The sequence below is a fragment of the Sycon ciliatum genome, chromosome 10 (assembly GCF_964019385.1).
Source record: "Sycon ciliatum chromosome 10, ocSycCili1.1, whole genome shotgun sequence".
Lineage (NCBI taxonomy): Eukaryota > Metazoa > Porifera > Calcarea > Leucosolenida > Sycettidae > Sycon > Sycon ciliatum.
Window position 1 is genome coordinate 27,593,916 of NC_088652.1, and position 19,158 is coordinate 27,613,073.

At 46.2% G+C, this 19,158-nt stretch overlaps 1 protein-coding gene across 1 annotated transcript in view; it reads right to left on the bottom strand.

The window, feature by feature from the left end:
- Positions 1–19,158, bottom strand: part of LOC135826815 (uncharacterized) — a 75,270-nt gene that overhangs the window by 37,752 nt on the left and 18,360 nt on the right. Inside the window, exons 4-5 of the mRNA XM_065339418.1 lie at positions 8,717–8,968; positions 2,057–2,455 (exon numbers count right to left, since the gene is read on the bottom strand). Coding sequence (XP_065195490.1) covers positions 2,057–2,455; positions 8,717–8,968 — 651 coding nt within the window. The remainder of the gene's footprint in view (positions 1–2,056; positions 2,456–8,716; positions 8,969–19,158) is intronic.

Consider the following 19,158-nt stretch of genomic DNA (forward strand, 5'->3'; position numbering starts at 1 on the left):
ACCAACAACCTTCCAACGGAGGCTCGGGTGCGGAAAGGTCCAATGAGGTGACTATCTGACTGTGTGTTATCTCGTTACCTTGGTGGACTATTAATTATAACTAGTAACTTATAGGTCCTTTTCTCTTTCCATAACATGCTACAGGGATGAATTTATCCTGTATCGCATCGCAGTTTGCGATGCAAAATCGATCAACTGCTACTCAAAAGTCGCCGTGACTCGCAGAAAACTGAGATACATACAGACTATCCATGCCTAGCCTGTGCTGTCAAGTAGCATGCATACAGTGCAGTATATGTTGTGCAGGCCCTCTTAATCTGCGTGTACATGTATGATTCAGTCGGTTTTTTGCAAATGGGTTTTCAGGCATCGCTCTCAAGAAGGACAATGTGGTAAACACCCAACCTTCAAAGAAAAAATGCTAATCAAAATCAAAGACTGCCACACAATTGTGATTTTGTATAGCACAAACTGCTATGCAAAAATATGACAATAAATTCATCCCTGTGCTATGTATTACTAACTGAGTGGCAGAGCAATATGGACTGACATTGATGCCAGTAGTGCCCTAGTACGAGGTAAAGAACACATTTTGTTACAGTACTGCCGGTCGCCAAAGAACTGGGGTCAGTCTCCTAGCCTAGACCGCTCTTATTTTCATGTACTGCAGCCTATGCACAGTTGAGTCACCGTGTATACATTGGTATGCTGTGCTTGGTGAAATTCTAGCCTGCTCGTTCTTCGGCGCTACGTTCTTCGGCGCTACGTTCTTCGGCGCTACGTTCTTCGGCGCTACGTTCTTCGGCGCTACGTTCTTCGGCACTACGTTCTTCGGCGCTACGTTCTACGGCGCTACGTTCTTCGGCGCTACGTTCTACGGCGCTACGTTCTTTGGCGCTCAGTTCTTCGGCGCTCAACAGCACTGTACATGGGCACTGGCAAAAGCTCTTTGATGGTCAATTGGTCAAACAGCAGACAATGCCCTGTAATAACCGCCCCCTTGAGCAGGCTTGCATGGAGAACCATTACTGAGAAGGGGCGCTGATAGGCCGTAACCCTAGTAGCAGTCACATGACATGTACAATGTGCCTGTACACAAGTTTGAAATGGAAAACAGATTACCCCTTTGCTGTTACTCTGAGTTGCAATGCAATACGGCCAGTTTTCAGCCAACACAAAGTCTGCAGCCTGAAGGTTGGCAGCACCAACAAGTATGTATATACCGTGGTGTCTTGAATAAAAGCCGATCTCATTTAGAAGTCCGTCTTGAATACAAGCCGGTCTCATTTAGAAGTCCGTCTTGAATACAAGCCTGGTTTTTCGAGATGCACTGTCACCACATAAGCCTGGTTTTAGTGTTGGCATACATAGAAATACCTGTCTTGAATGCAAGCCTGGTTTTTCGAGATGCACTGTCGCCACATAAGCCTGGTTTTAGTGTTGGCATACATAGAAATACCTGTCTTGAATGCAAGCCTGGTTTTTCGAGATGCACTGTCGGCACATAAGCCTGGTTTTAGTGTTGGCATACATAGAAATACCTGTCTTGAATGCAAGCCTGGTTTTTCGAGATGCACTGTCGCCACATAAGCCTGGTTTTAGTGTTGGCATACATAGAAATACCTGTCTTGAATGCAAGCCTGGTTTTCTGAGATGCACTGTCGCCACATAAGCCTGGTTTTAGTGTTGGCATACATAGAAATACCTGTCTTGAATACAAGCCTGGTTTTTCGAGATGCACTGTCGCCACATAAGCCTGGTTTTAGTGTTGGCATACATAGAAATACCTGTCTTGAATGCAAGCCTGGTTTTCTGAGATGCACTGTCGGCACATAAGCCTGGTTTTAGTGTTGCCATACATAGAAATACCGGTCTTGTATAGAAGCATGCAACAATTCCCCACAAAAAGTAACGTAAGCAGCGGCTTTTATACACGACTTTGCGGCATCCCCATCCCATTGCACACTTGTGCCAGTTTAGCTCTGCCCAAGAGGTACCCAGGAGATGTCGTGCAAGTAACTTGACACTTGTCCCCCTGCAGCAGATTCATACGCACCTGTACAGTTGGTGAAGCCATCGCCTTTCAGGTAAGGATATATACAGGTACATGTATAGCTGCCCTGCGTATCCACGCAATCTGCATACTGGTGGCATGGAGACGAATGATCACACCTTTGCGCTTTCTTACACGTGCCGGTCGTGTTCACGTACCCTGCGCTGCACTCACATCCGTACGACCCGGGTGTGTTGACACAGACCTCTGTGTTTGCATTGCAAGGGCTGGCTTCGAATGTGAGGCACTCATCGATATCCTGACATGTACTTATATTCCTTTTTGGCATGATTTTTGTGACCACCTGATATCCTGACACGCAGGTGCAGGTGTAGTTATGTTGGTCCTCACTGCATGTGCTATGATCAGGGCACGGGTTTGAGTTGCAGTTAGGCTGCACAACTGCAGGAAGGCACACAATCGCATGAAAGAAACAGGACAATGTGCAGGAAAACCCAAAACAATCGCAAGCGGACGTGCACCCACACCTTTGACCTTTTGACGCCCACCGCCAGAGTCGATGATAGCGATGCTACAACAGGAGCTGTGGTAACTTGTGTTGGGATAGCGGACTGCATGCACTGTGCATCAGGGAGTAATAAAAAAAGGCTTTAAGTAGGGGTGAAACGAGCGAGTACTCGTTTCGCAAAATACTCGAAGTATCCTATGCACAGTGTATTGTATGCATGTACATCAAGCATTTCTGTTACTCTGACCAGTACTGATAACCCATGCAAGCGCGAAATTATTGTTTGTCCCTACTTACCAGCAAAAGACAGTACTTCAGTCAATTTCCTGCACTAGGCTGCATGCAAGACTACATGTGTATCAGGTGTAGTACGTTCAGTGTTACGAGAGTGTGTGCAGTACATTGTTTTATGTTGTCAGTAAAATACTCTTTATACTCGCTCGGGTTTTTTTCAAAGAGTACCCGAGTCCTCAATTTTGGCACTCGTTTCACCCCCGGTTTATAGTGCTCTCTGATGTACATGATGGATAGCCTTCGGCACAGAGTCTAGTTTTCGACATAGACAGTGCGTTCTGCGCCTTGTAACATCCTGCCAACCGTTCAACATGTTATACATGCACACTATCAAACAAGGAATAAAACTAAATGTCCACTCATGACCATGTACATGTATAAAACTAATTTTAAAATGAACAAATTCCGGAACGTCTAAGATCGAAATCTGGGCGCGGAGGATGCCGAGGATGAGAGTGGAAGTGAGGAGGAGGAATTTGACATCGACATGTTCAATGCATAAACTCACACTGCTGGTGTAATTGACGCGAGCTGCTGTTTGTGATTATTATTCTAGCTATATAACTGGTTGTTTTAGTGATTCTTATCATGTGACGATGTTCCACTGATGATAGTCACAAGAAAACGTTGTGGAATTTTTCACTTAATTGCTTTATCTAGTTTGGGTTCAAATCCCAACATTTGGCTTTAGATTTTTCTTCTTTCAGTTCTGATTTTTGAGGAAAAGTTCTACATCCTCGGGCTATTAAAGTGGACAATAATAAGTGGTCAATATAAGCGGTCAATATATGCGGTCAATATATGCTGTTATCACTCTTCTATATCGACTTCCACTAATTCTTGTGATCCTTGATTGGTCCTATATTACCAATATCGCCGTTACCTCGACCGCTTGTATCGACCACTGAAGCGGGACTCACAGAAGCTTTTTTGCGATGCGACACGCGATGCGACAGACGCAAAACCGGGAAAACCCCAAATCACAGCCATGTCGCACCCCACGCAACTGCCGCAACTGGGCCATCGCAGGTCATCGCAGAAGTTGAGCTTGGCTCAACTTTTGCGATGCAATGCGACAAGCGATTTGGCGTACGATTTTGACCTTTTCTACAGCAAAGTTGTACAAAGGTTCAAGAGTTGCCTATAAATTTGTACAAGTTGTATCAAACCGCTCGAATATCATGGCAACGTACCCAAATCAGCAAGACTTTGTTTGTCGCCTCGCTGACTTCTTCTGTGAATGGTATTTCGCGAGTTCGCATCGCACGCGTCCATCGCAGATCGCAACGCATCGCGTGTCGCATCGCAAAAAAGCTTCTGTGAATCCCGCTTTAGGCATTGCAATCTTTCGACTTTGGAGGGAGGGACTTAGAATTTTTCTCTCCACTTCAAAAAGAACATGTGAAAGAAAAAAGACCAAGGAAGAGAACAAGCAGGATACGAACCCACAACAGTATGAATCTCAAGCAACCCCTTATTCCACCCAACCACTGTGCTGCAGCTGTTGAACCCTGCTGTTCTTACAGTCTTGTACCCAAAATAGGCAACATCCTATGTACACTATAGTACAAATGCTCCTAAAGGTTCAAATTTTGGGGTTCGGGCAAAGGAATCGTGATAAATAGGCTATTTGACCGCTTAGAGATCACAAGTTTCTGTGGGGTCAATAATAAGAGAGTGATAAATTAGATTATCACTCTCCTATTATTGACCCCCACAGAAACTTGTGATCTCTAAGCGGTCAAATATCAGCATACAGTCTGGATCGGCTATAGAGTGACCGGATATAATATATCGGCTACAGTGATATTGGTCCGAAATATCAAAAGCAAAACGTATTTTATCCAGTAAAAATATCACTATAACCAATATTATCGGATGTAATGATATTATCGGATAATTATTATGATGGCAACAAGGAATCAAAACATGCATAACACACTATATTATTATCGGCTATAGCGATAACTTTAAAATAAATGAAAAGAATTCGGGTGGTTTCGGATGTGATGTGCAGCGCTATGGGAATGGGTGTGTCCACCCGAATTCTTTTCACAGATGAAGCTGCAGGAAGCCTCAGCGCTTCTTCAAATTTAAAATACATGTAGCAATAATATCAAAGGCCCTATTTTTTACTTTCTTCACGTTGCTTATTTTTATAGTGATACATGTACATGCACATAACAGAATTTTTTATGGAAATGTGGGCACTGTCAACTATGCAGCATGCTCATTTGTCAAAACGCCATGCTGGAAGTATTTCCTTGCCTTTCATGTGTCGATCGAAAAAAGGAAAAAGAAAAAAACCCATCGTATCGCATAATATTGATGCATCGGTTATAGTGATAAAATCACGGAAATCAAAAGGGTACGCTATAGCCGATACCAAGAGTACATAAACCAGAGTGTGCAACTGTGCATTTCAGATCTGAAACAGCGCAGTTCGTGCACTACGTCACCCTGATGAGGTCATCCAAGCCGCGACTTGCGTACAGCTCAATTTTTCATGTTTCAGAGCCGGGAAATCAGCCCAGTTTGCTTGATTTTAGACGTCCTGTTTCAGGATTTCGGTGTTTCGTGTGACTGTGTACGCTGCGTACATCCACCGGCAAGTAAAGTCAACAGGCTATCCGTATCAAAAACCGAAATCAGGACAAACTCAGTGAACTGCACCACCGCGACTGGTTACGCAACTTTTCACCGTACCTGTGGCTTAGGGACCATCGCAAAAGTTTGCAGAAGCCCCCGAAACGAAGACCGTTAGTTTCGGGCCTGACCCCCTCCCTCCCCACTCAAACGAAACGACAGTCACAATATGGGCTTCATTATTTCACTTGGATGCTCACACATAATAATTATTATAATACCGGTGTACTACACAAGCATTGTTGTATCAGTGTGTAACAATGTACAGCACTTTCTAAATGCAACGATGATAATTATCACCTTGCAGTGGGTGATCTAAGAACGAGAACAGCTAGATCTAGAGCTATGCAGTTGTACTTGTATCCTTTGAGCATTACACGACACGCGCAGTTGCATGAATGGACTACGCGTCCTGACAAGCGATCTACGCCGGCTGTGATGGCATGCTAATCTATATCAGCTCCTACATGTCGTCAATACTTTTTTTAATTGAAGCCCGGTTTGCGATTTTCGACACCGACTCCCTCCCCCCCCCCCCCCCCCCCCCAACGTATGCTCTTCGTTTCAGGGGCTTCTGCGAACTTTTGCGATGGTCCCTTACCATGCTCTCAGAAATGACGTACTGCACGAATTACGCTCCCACAGGAACCATCCTGAGTTGCACACTCTGGTTTATGTACTCTTGCCGATACAGACTGTATATTGACCGCTTATATTGACCACTTATTATTGACCACTTAGCCCGAGGACTTACAATATAGAACTTTTTCCTCAACATAGAAAAAAATCAGAACTGAAAGAAGAAAAATCTGAAGCCAAATGTTGGGATTTGAACTCAAACTGTCAGATTCTCAGTCATAGAACTTGAGGAACATACTACAATTGACACTGAAAACTTCTGTTTTATATGTAGAGAAGTAATGTCCAATGTAAACGGCATAATATATACATACCATGTACTATTACAATAGTATTCAGGGTACATGGCTGGTTTTTTTGTGCGATTTCACGCCACTTAACAATATGGCTGCCGAAAGTCTCGATTGGGCTTCAATGGCAAGAAATTTTGAATTTTCAAATCGTCCGAACACGAGTAGGCCATGGTTTCCCCTGGATTTGGAGATTAGTCAGCCCGGACCAGGGAGTCGTAAAATACCAGTTATCTGTTGCAAGTCTTGATCTGTCTCATTCAGATCTTGTTCCCTATCGTTGCTATAAGAGAAAATCTGTGGGTGCACATCCAGTGCATTTGCAGACTTGCGTTCTTCTCTTGCGACGGGCGTATGCATGGTATGTGTGTGCGTGTATGCTTCTGTGATAAGTGGATCAAGCAGTATACAGGGTATTCACGGGTATTCGCCTTGAGTGCATTTGCGGATAGTGTGACTTTCGTCGCAGAGAACTTTGCTCAGTTGGTCAGGCGACTCGGTCTTACGTTTCCTGAAGGCAATGTGCTCAGAACACAGTTACTTCAAGTATGAACAGCTATGAACAGTTAAGAAATGACAAATATTGTGTGTAGTTCATGGACCATAATGTGAAACACATTGAATGCAGAAGAATGAGGATAGTGGCATCAAATGCTGCATGGATTCTGTTTGATATGCTACTTTTTTCCCTTCCATGAAAAGGTGAGTGCATCATCGATCTTCATCTCGAAACTTCACACAAACCGAGAATGGAACTTGGACAACATGAAGGGGTCATGGGCATGGTGTGTTTAGTGGAGAACTATTCCGAAAACAGGGTGTCATTCGCACTTACTCAATTCAAATTTGAGTACATTTCGTGAATAACTTACGTTGACATTCCGTCGTCTCCAAAGCAGTGAACTTCCCAAAAAAAATTAAAAGCCACGGCTCAACCTAAGGTAATGCGTGGTACGTATCAGAAACAACCAGCTTTCACTCTGGAGATCCAGAATAGGCCTCGAAGCATAGCAAAAACAATTGAGAAAAGAAGGTGACGACGACGTTTCAATCACGCATCAAATTTCGCGGGTCGAGTGCAGCAATCCTCGGATCGTGAAAAGTGTGGCGTGTCGCCTCCCGGTATTTTAAGACTCCCTGGCCCGGACAGCCTGGGGAACACGCTGATCATCTGCGTCTTGTTTCAAGCTTTCCGCTCGTACCTCACATGACTGCTTTTCCTTCAAGAAACATTTGTTCTGTGTCGTGTGACTTTGGCTTCATTCTGGAATACTCCTTGTGTCGTCGCTGACAAACTCGGCTCCGAGAAGCCCTTCCCAATTTTTCCCAGCTTAGATCGATATTTTCCCAGGTAGAGGACTATCCTCTGGTTGTCTTCCCCAAGTTTCATTAGAATACGCGCGTGAACTTCTAAATACGCGCGACGAGTCAGGAGCCTGTTTTCTCTTGATTTGGAAGACAAATGGTGTGGCCTTTTAGTTGTTGTTGAGTGCAGAAGGCTGCTTCCTGCTGTAAGTTGCTTAGTCGGCATGTGGGATATTGTAGAAGATGACAGCAGCCGGCCAAGTGAGCTTGAAATTGTGATATCTAAGCTATTGTGCGTTGAACGATTACGAAATGTCTAACTTGAATGTTGTACACGCGAGCACGCCAAGCAGAGGCTAACAATCACTGGCGAGATCTATCTCCAGACTGCCAGGAGTAGTTGGAGCAAGTTTGAAGCGGAAAGACAGCTAACTGGGCAGGCCAGGACGCCTTTCCACCCTCTTTCTCTCTCAAATTGCCGGAAAGTCGACAATCTCGCTCGAGCGCTTTCAAAACTTTTCTCTTGGTTTCGCGCCCCAAATCGTGGAACCACGCGAGGATCGACATGAGTTTCTTCCAAAAACGCAAACTCATCGCGTATTTGTACTATTCGCACAATGTTACATAAATCGCACCGAACGACGCCATATTTATAAGTGCCTGCGCGTGAACAGCTGTGGGTATGCCGTGTCGTTATAAATCTATTATTGCCCTCATAATCGGTCAATATATGAAATATATTGACCTCTTTAATCGTGCAATAATAGATACATAAAACATGCTAGCCTCACATGGAGAGCCAAGGATTAATTTATAAGAAGAAAAGAGAATCAATGGTCTACAAGTTACGCAATAATGTCCACTAACACCAGCAGACACTTGACAATGTTATCACAAGAGCTGATTGTAAAATAACTGCTGGTGTTAGTGGATATTATAGCATAACTTGTAGGTCTTTGTTCCTCTTTTCTTCCTATACATAAACATGCATAAACAGTAGATACCGGTACATGTACTTACTAATTCTGCAGCACGTCATTCCAGAAATGCCGCGTCCGGTTACCTTTGGTTTACTAAAATATTTGGTTTCGTTATAGTTCAAGCTAACGATTCCATATGTAGCCTTGCAACGTGGACCTGGGCGGTAACTTCCCGTATTTATATATTCGCAATCATTGTAGTCGATGGCAGGCATTGCTTTACCAGAGATCTTTAGCTCTACGCAGGTCATCTTTTTGTAAGGATATATGAAATGGGCGGTATCGTTAAATGCTGCAAAGGAAAGATAGTGCACATACTGAGTCGGCTGAGTGGGAAGCTAAGGCTCGAATCACACCAAACATAGATAAGCTTTAGACGCCATCATGCTTCATAAGCATGATCAGCAGCCATCTCTGCTATGCGTCTACCACTTTCTATTCTTGTTGTTGAAATCTTTTTATTCTCACGATGGCCTGTGGCCAATAAGAGAAAAAGAATTACAGGCACGGGGATCGGATACAGAGAAATCAAAGTTTAGTTGCTTGCTGAAATAGTAGCGATGGTAATAAGGAGTTTATTGCATAGACTGGGCACAATGGGGCTATAGATGTACTGAGCAATGTGAGCAGGTACATACGGAAGAGACAACAAGAGGTAGGATGTTTGCTTTGAAATCTCGTCTGGGGTTGATTTGCCAGAGGCTGAGTGAGATGCTATTAAAGAGATCAAGAGAAGCATAGATGGGGGAGTCTCTTAGCCGGTTTGTGCGTGTTGTGGGTAGTTCAAAGGTTCGGGGGAACCAGAGTGTGCGAATGGGTTGTATTCGGGTAGGTGAATTGCAAGAAGGTGTGGTGGTGCATATCTGTGGTGCAGGCTATGTGCAAGCAGAATATGGAAGAGGGTACGGTGGCTGCTGAGTGATGGCATTTGAGCCGGTGCAGCAGCAGCACAGAGTGGGTTCTTTGTTCAAAGAGGGGGAGATGCAAACAGAGGCGAGCGGCGCGCCGTTGGATGCGCCCAAGCCAGTCGTTGAGAGTTGTGGGGAGGGGTGAGGGGACAGTGCAAGCATACTCAAGAATACGGCGGATGTAAGATAGATAGATGGACGAGAGAGCAGAAGTGTTTAAGGAATTGCGCACAGTCAACTTCGGTAATAACGACTGCGGATATAATGACAATTCGCGAATAACGACAGAATTTTCATGCCCAGAACAAAGTCCCATCTAACTGTATACATTTAACTTCGGATACAACGACCATCTGAATAACGACAATTCGCGAATAGCAGCGTGCTTTTAGTTCCCCGAGGTCATTTTCACTGCTTGAATAACGACGTTCTGGGCTTTTGACAGCTATTTCAAGTACAGGTAGACTCCCTTTAATTCGAACCTCAAATTGCCAGGCCCTAACTTCGAATTATCCGGAACTTCTAATTATCCAAATGCAGCCTCATGCACTGATATGTATGTCAAAATGCTTGAAATCGCATGCTGAATATTTTTTGCACCTTTTTATTTGCATCAACGAAAAAACATAGGTGGTCGTACCGGTACGCGGTCATGTACAACGGATCATCAAAACACTGGATCGACACAAAATCATTTTGACATTATCTTCATCTTCTAGTGAAGAAGTAAGTTTTCAGTCACTGCAGCTTTCCTGAAACAATTTCAACGGAAAAGAACTGCGCTGCCTAATCCGCGTCATGAAAGGCCGTTGGACAGCAGCACGTCGTTCTGAAGAACGGAAGTGGAGCAAAGGCATAGACAATATTTACGACAATAGTGTTGTTGTGCGCCAACATCTCTGCGCACGAGCTGGCGCGGTAAGAAAGGCCATCAAGATCCGCGAAGAGAGTCAGCCACCTGGAAGAAGTCGTCTTCAATCAAACCCGCTTTGCAATTTGCCTCGCACGGGCTTGAATCAAATTTTGAGAGAAGGTGGGTTTCTTGAACGCTATAGTCGATCCTGCAGCGGACCATCGATCGATTTTTGAGCTACTCTTGGCTAGAGAAGGAGAAAAGAATGAACTTCGAATTACAAGGATAGCAACTCAATCTCACTTCGAAATAAGCGTTCAAAGGACATAGCCAATGTACTGTAAACAGCTCTTCTGTACGAAGACTGGGTTCGAATTATCCAACCGGCACACTTTTCGTACTTCGAATTATGCATTCGATTTTGACTTGAAGTGACTTGCAGAAGATCGGTACGACGAAAAAGTTCGAATTACACGGAACGTTCGAATTATACCGTATTCGAATTAGAGGGAGTCTACCTGTACCTGTCATGCAGAAGTACCAGGACCCATGGCGTGTATAAAGGCAAACATGCAAGAAGATGGAGCCAAGGGGGGGGGGGGTGCTTTTATTATTTGCTTCAAAATAGTTGGAGTGATCAGTACAACTACAGCCATGTTATTGTACATGATTGTACAGTAATCATCAGACATGTACATGTACATGTCCCTGTAGATCGTTACCAAAAGGCTAATTTTTCAATCTATTTCCCTTGCATATTGACTTTATAGTTTCTTTCAATGGTAATATGAAAATAAAGTACACATTGACATACTGTAAAAGCAGAACTTTTCGGTGGTGTTTTATTTTCGGTAACTTCGGTGCAGACAATTTTTACCGAAAATAAAACGCACCGAAAATTTCGTTACAACCAGTACTGAATACATGTACCGTAAAATCCCGCCAGAGCGCCCCTACCTCCTCGACGCTTCAGGTGGGGAGGGGCGGATGGGCGAGTCCTACTTGCCGCATTCAGTGCTACATGAAAAAGTACTCACACTACGAAAACTGTTCGTGCATCTCGTACACCGACCAAAGGTCAAGAGCCAGGAGTCGTGCAGACCCGACAAAACGCAGGGTTTGTGCGATCCCTGGTCAGGAGGGTGGGCACTGTTGCGTACATTTCCAACGGGGTCGAGCACGCGTCTGCAGTGCAGTACGGCAGCACAGACTGCGACAGAGTCATACGAGGATACAATCAATCACGTCCCTGACAAGAAGTCAGGGAGGGGCGGATGGGAGAGACGGGGCGCTCTGGCGGGATTTTACGGTAGTACTAGTACACTTACCTGGAAAACGGGGTTTACCGAAAATTTCCCTCCACCAAACCGCCGATTTTGGAGAATACAGAAAATATTACACCGCCAAAATTTCTGCTTATACAGTAGAGCATGAAAAGAGCTTCATTTTTGATATCCATGTCATACTACTTCCTCCGCGTCATCAAAATTGTCGCAGTTTGACTTTTGATATAAAGCGGGGTGTTTACTCACCAGCACTCGTACCAGAGGCAAGGAATCGGACATAGGCGATAATCATCAGTATAGGGTGACGGCAAAGTTCTATTTTCTGTTATTGGAAGCTGGAATTTTTGAACTAGACGTAATTTCTTCGCTGATGTCGCTGCGCTGGTAATTTCGACTCGCTGAGATCAGTCAAACGTTGCAGCCTGCACATTTCTCGTGCTTATGGCCATTCACTCAAGCCCCATCACTGTTTTACCTTAGCTGGGGTGAGGATGACTTCGTGGAACAAGTGGAAGCGCTTGGAAAAACATCGAGGGGTCGGCAAACTAAATGCCTGCAACAGCGATAAAATTTGTCGCTCTGGCTGAGACACTCAGTACATGATTGTAGCTGCAAGAGCCGTGTAGACTCTACACGTAGTGCTAGTGATGCACGCGCAGGTGCCGTACCATTGTATACCAGTGATGCTGAAAAAGAGGGCGCGTTGGAGGTGATACTAGTACTAGTACCGGTAGTACACTTACCTGCATGAGCTGTGACCACACAGCTAAAATAAATGGGCATGCCACGGCTAAAAAAAGTTCATTTCAAGATCGAGGTGATTCCGCCGACGGTAATCAACCGACCTCGCAACGATCGTGTATTCTTACTAGGCTTCGTTGGTGGTGAAGTAGAAATCATCAAGAGGTAGCAGACGACAAGCATAGCAGCTCTTGTCCTGTGGAGAAATTCAAAGCGTTTGAGATGAGGCGCGACCAACTTTCAACCTTCCTTGAAATATTTCGGAACGATATTTTTGCGTCCATTGACATCAGCGACGAGGACTTCATCTCTGCATGAAAACTCTCAGTCCAACTGCCCTGGAACGTTACTCTAGTCTTCAGACTATCGTACTGTGTAATAAGTTTTGAATGGCTTAGCTTATGGAGTTCTCAGTAACAAGTGACAAGTCACTAGTCAAACTGCGACAATTTCGATGACGCGGAGGAAGTATACAAAACACGGGTTCACATACATTCAAATGTGACTTCGGTTATAAGGACACTTTTCTGATGCCCCGCTGAGTGTCGTTATTCGCAAAGTTGACTGTAGTCGCAGGAGAAGAAACATCTTCCTGGACACTTTAGTGATGATGTGGTCAACATGCGAGACAATGAAGTCAAAGACAAATCTCAGAATCTCTAGCTGCTGGTGCTGCTGCCGCTTCCTCTGCAGCCATTGCTGAAGACTCCGCATCATCATCCAACTGATTATCTGACTCCTCATCTGCAGTTGTAGCTGTCTCCAGATGCTCGATCAATTCGTCAACTTCTACGTCTCTCACAAGCGGGTCATCTTCAATGGCTACCCATGTCTTGGAGGCCTCCAGACATTGCGATTCAGAGATGGCACCGAGCTCCACAATGTCCTCAACACCACGACCGGCTTGGGTGCACTTCTGTTGCGGACTCCCTGTGGACCAGACGGATTAGCATCGGCGAGTTTGCCAGCTTCAGCATCCCTTAGCCAGCCGCGGAACGTCGTCTCCGGAACATTGTTCAACTTCACAAATTTTCGAGCGGACGTTTTCCACTCTCACGATAGAGACGAACCAAACGCAGTCAATCAGCCACTGTTCGCTGTTCTTTCGTTTTCTTATGAGAAGGCATCGTCAAGCAAAGGGAAACGAAATGTTGCACGACGGAAACAGAAGTGCGTCTTGTCAAATCTCTACCAAAACTAACGGAACGTCGTCTTGTCTCGATCATGGCTTCACGCTGTGGTAGATCTATGTCTCGTGTACAGTGTACACTAGTGTACACTAGTGTACTCTAGTGTACATTAGTGTACACTAGAGTACACTAATGTACACTAGTGTACACTAGAGTACACTAGTGTACACTAGAGTACACTAGTGTACACTGTACACTAGTGTACTCTAGTGTACACTAGTGTACACTGTACACTAGTGTACTCTAGTGTACACTAGAGTACACTAGTGTACACTAGAGTACACTAGTGTACACTGTACACTAGTGTACACTAGAGTACACTAGTGTACTCTAGTGTACACTAGTGTACATTAGTGTACACTAGTTCACGGTAAACTGTAGTGTACACTGTACACTACAGTTTACCGTGAACTAGTGTAGAGTGTACACTAGTACAGTGTACCGTGCACATGCAGCTCAGTGCTTGTACGCGTGTTCAGCACACATGTCCATATGCAGAAGAACAAATAACGGCTTTACATATGCATGACGTGGTGCATAATGTAAGTCGCGCACTCGCGGTAAGTCGCGCATTTTCTGTTCCAGGACACTGTGCGTGACTTATCGCGAGTAGACTGTATTGGGAGTTTTGAGTAGATATGAGTCGTACCATGGAAATGAATGCGTCGAATCCGTCTCTGGGAGGTGGGTTGGCTGGATCCGAATCCGTGCTCTCGGGATCCGGATTCATACAATCGAACATGTACAAATTTGGCGAATCCGGGTCCGGGGCTCATGGATTCGTACAATCGAACATGCCCCTAGTAGCATAGTTGGCTCTGCTGCCGCTGCTGAGTGGTCGCTAGCGATTAAGGCGGTATCGTCGGCGAAGAGGCTGCTTGGTGTGGCTTGGGAGTTGCAAGCTGCTGGTAGGTCCATCGTGTATACGAGGAATAGCAGCGGGCCGAGTACCGATCCCTGAGGGACTCCTGCAGGGATTTCAAGCCAGTCGGAGGCTGTGCTTCCGATTCGGACCCGCTGCCTCCGGCCCAGGAGGTAGCTCTCAAACCAGCGGGGTGCTGAGTGCTGCACCCCTTACGCCATGGTGCTCAAGCTTGTGCAAGAGGCCACGGTGCCACACGCGGTCGAAGGCCTTAGAGAGGTCAAAGAAGCAGGATGTGCCTGTAGAGAGCTTTGTGGGCGATTCTTTCGTGCAATTTTGATACGACGGGTAGGAGGGAGATAGGACGATAGTTGGTGGGACAGGCTCGACTGCCCTTCTTGAAGATTGGAGACACCATGGCATCTCGCCAGTCTCTCGGGACTTGTCCGTGGGTGAAGGAGTGATTGAAAATTATTGTTAAGGAAGGGGCGATGCGGTCGGCAGTGAGCTTCAGAAGAATAGACGGGATTCAGTCCGGGCCGGCGCTTTTGTTGGTGTCAATGTGACGAAGGAGCTCGAGTACCTCCACTTCAGGGGTGGTGACATCCTGGAGTGTCCTGTCAGTAACCCTCGGTGTGTGGATGGGAGGAGGAGGGCCGGTGCACCCATGGAGTGACTGCCTGCTCTGCTCAACGAAGAAGTTGTTGAAGGTTGTAGCCTTGTCGAGGTCAGAGCTAAGGGTGTTGTCATCACATTCCAAGTCGGGAACGCCACGCTGTACTGAGGTTCTAAGGAGGGCCATCACATTGTACAAGTTGCTGCGATTGAACGCCACACCGTGCTCATCCACCGTGTCCTCTCTTACTAGGTATCCGTGCACATAGTCAGACTTCGCGGACCGCAGCTTGGCCGTGACACTGTTACGTTGCGCAGTGTAGGCTCTCCATGATTCAGTAGAGCGAGTCGATAGATACGTTCTGAATAGAGAGTGCTTCTTCTTGATCTTACTCCTGAGGGTCGGCGTAATCCAAGGCTTCGATGCCCGTCGTGTACAATGATCATGCGGTCGCTGGTTAGTTAGGTGGGGCTTGGTACAAAACCTTGGTGCAGTGTTTAGCAGACTCGTCCTCCAGTGCTGCCACAGATCCTCAGTGCTCGTGGATTTGAGTGGTCCAGGAGGCAGAAGATTAGTGTCTCCAATGGCAGAATTAAGCTCTGTAACTCTGTCAGAGCCCCAGCACCAAGACCAGCTCCTGGGCTGGACTGCAGCGACGATCGGGGTCGGTCGAGTTGGCAGTTCAAGGATGCCTAAGATGGCTAAGTGGTCGGAGTTGCACAGCGATGGGAGAGGGTGCACTGATGTGGGATGTAGGGTATCTGACGCGGCAACAAGATCAATGTAGGAATTAAGTATTCCGCCAGCAACGTGAGTTGGAAAGTTAACGTGTTGGGTTAGACCGTACGTATTGAGTAGTGCGTGTAGTGCTCGCCAAGCGCTGTCGGTGGGGTCGGTAGAAAGCCAACTTGTGTGCTTCGCGTTGAAGTCTCCTACTAGCACCATGGGCTTGGGTGAAGCACGGCGGAGAGAGGGCTCAAGGCTGGCACAGTAGTGGCGTATGTCGCTACTGGGTGGGTGATAGGAGACACCGAATACGAAGGATTGGAAGTTTGGCGAAGTCATTTCGATCCACACTGATTCGTATCCAGATACATCGTACATACTGAGGTGCGAGTGAGTGGCGGAACTGTGAATGTAGACCAAGCAACCGCCTCCTCTGCCCTGCTGTCGATCGCAGCGATAAAGTGAGTAAGAAGGCAGGTCATATAGGCTGTCGCCCTCGAGAGGAGAGCACCATGTTTCTGTAATGGCAATGACAGTGGGGAGTGGATGGCATGTTTGGATAAGGGAGGGAAGCTCATCGAACTTATTTAGCAAGCTTCGGGCATTTAACGAGAAAAACGAGAAAAGCATGAGGGTATAAGAAGACAAGGGTGAGGAGAAGAAAGCAGGAAGAACGTGAATGTTTACAAGAATATTTATGTACACGAGTATATTGTGTGGAGAACAATGTTACTATATATCCTGTGACGCCAGTGGGCTGAAGCGTGAGCCCTGTGCTGGGGTATGGAGTTGGCTATGAGCAGGGTCGATGTTGTTGATCTTTTTGTTTTTTGGAATTTTTGAAATCAGGTGAAGATTCCGCACCGGGACTGGATCTCCTGCGTCGTTCGAAAGTAATCCAGGGGTTTGCTGGCCTATTAGCCATCGCTGTGTTAGTCACCAGTGAGGAGAGGAGGTCTTCAGCACGCGCCGAATCTGGGTGATTGCATGTTTCGGTAGGAGTAGTTGTGTCGGCGTGCGGGGAGTTGAAAGTTGTCGTACCTGTACCTGTGCTGCCTGGCGGGGTTCCGGGGTGCACTGTCGTGCTGGTTGCCGACATCGGCGATGTAAGGTCGAGATCGCTGACTGGGTCGCTTGGGTGCGAGCTGGGGTGCAGGTCTGCTTGCGGCGTGGTGTCCGCGCCGTCAGAAGCCGTCTTGGATACGGCGCTTGCGTGGTTCAAACTTTGGGCCGCTTTCGGCGCGGAGTCGGTACGGTGAGCATGAGAGCTAGATCCCCCGTTCCGCTCTGTGCTGCTGCTTTCTGTGGGGTGCGTGGACATGGTGGAACTGGAAGTGTGTGCACTGCGACGGTTTTGGCAGGTACGCGCGATGTGACCTGTCTGGCTGCATAGCCTGCACGTACCTGCCTGGCCATCGTATAGAATGCGAAGCTCGTGCGAACCTTCCGTCGTACGCAGGTACGACGGGAGCGAGCTGCCTGGTTTGAGTTCGAACGTGGCGAAGCGTACTCCAGTTGCTGTGTGGGTATTGTTTGGAAGTTTGATTTTTCCGTGTCGTATCTCACCGGTTAGCTTTATATACGGTGAGAGAGCTGTTTTGAGCACGCCGTCTGAGATCCAGATCGGGGCATCATGGATGTGCAGCTGTGTTGTTGGTGCGGAAACGAAGTGTGGTGAAACCCGTTCACCCTTGCAATCGAAGCCATTGAGCACCAACAATTTTGCTTTTCATATGACTCAATGGTAAAATTTAATGATATTCAAAATCACATTATTCTCGTCAATTTGAATACATGAAAGCATATAATTATGCACGCCCGGTATGCCGGATTTACCATACATCTGCCGTACGAGACCGCTTTTTCTTGCACCAAGGGGCGGTCGCTTATGACAGATTTGACTGTAGTACAATGATGGCTTGCAGGACATGCAAAGTAGTTGAATGACACCATACAAGCATTACACTCAGGACAAAGCAGCATTACCGTAAAGTCCGCTGCAAACGCACACTTCGCACAAAACGCCCACCACAGTGGGTCCATACTATTCTCGTGTTTTTCAGGTCAATAAAGTTGTACAAAACCGTGACGAAGGTTGAATGCGTACGAGAACGACTGTCATGCCTACTTCCTCCGCGTCATTAAAATTGTCGCTTCCCAGAGCGATTTTTTCCGAATTTATTTTGTCCACTCGAAGGGCAAAGAAATCAGCTAGAAATTAAGGCAGAGCATTGTCGGCGGGCCAAGCTTTAGTTTGTGGTCTCCCTCTTCGCCGCACTTCCAGCTAAGGCCGACGCCTTCATCTTAGTTTGAGTCAGACCCTTTAGCACTCAACAATACGCTAAACAAGACACGCGGTCAAATTCAGGTCAAGAAACTTCGTTTTCAAGCGATCCATGCCTCCAGGCGGCAGGCGATGAAGGCAAGGTAGTATTTTCCAGTACACTGTAACGACCTTCCAGCGGGATAGGGTAAGCAGTTCTGAACTTTCTTTCCTTGGCAAGCGCTTCGCTGATTTTGTTGGTGTTTTCAGACCTGCTACCTTCGCAGCAACATGCGACACAAGTAGCGCATTTTAGGAATTTAAGACCGCTTTGTTCTTGCCATCGTCAACTTAAGCATTTCGTATTCAGGAGCGATACCAGGTTTCTTATACCCGAGCTTGGGGTCTTGATAAATGCCCATGCAAACGATGTGGGACGGCACGAACTCCAGAAAACGAAATACGCTTTGGGCCGGAATAGTGCGGAGTGCGATGAATTTGCTTAGTGCGGAAGAGAGCTCCGACAAAGTCCGAGGCTACCACGGCCTCAGTTTGTTTGTTTGTTTATTTTATTTCACTTCACCAAGTGAACAGGCATTTGTGCCTTCTCACCAGGTCCGGAGACCTAGTTCCGACAAAATGATGAAGAGTGAATGAAAATGTATGCATAAAATGATTAAAATCATGCAGAAGGTTATAATTATGAAAGCGGATTAAAATGATTGAATCACGAGACGTGGGGCATGAATTTATGGAGTATGGATAAACAAATTATGAAAAAATGTGTAAGATGATTAATGATGAAAAATCAAGCTTGGGCCGTGCTTGGGCCGTAGATATAATAATTATGACAGAGAGAACACACGAAGAAAGGGAGAAAATGAGTGAGAGAGAGGGAGAGAGAGAGAGAGAGAGAGAGAGAGAGAGAGAGAGAGAGAGAGAGAGAGAGAGAGAGAGAGAGAGAGAGAGAGAGAGAGAGAGAGAGAGAGAGAGAGAGAGAGAGAGAGAGAGAGAGAGAGAGAGAGAGAGAGAGAGAG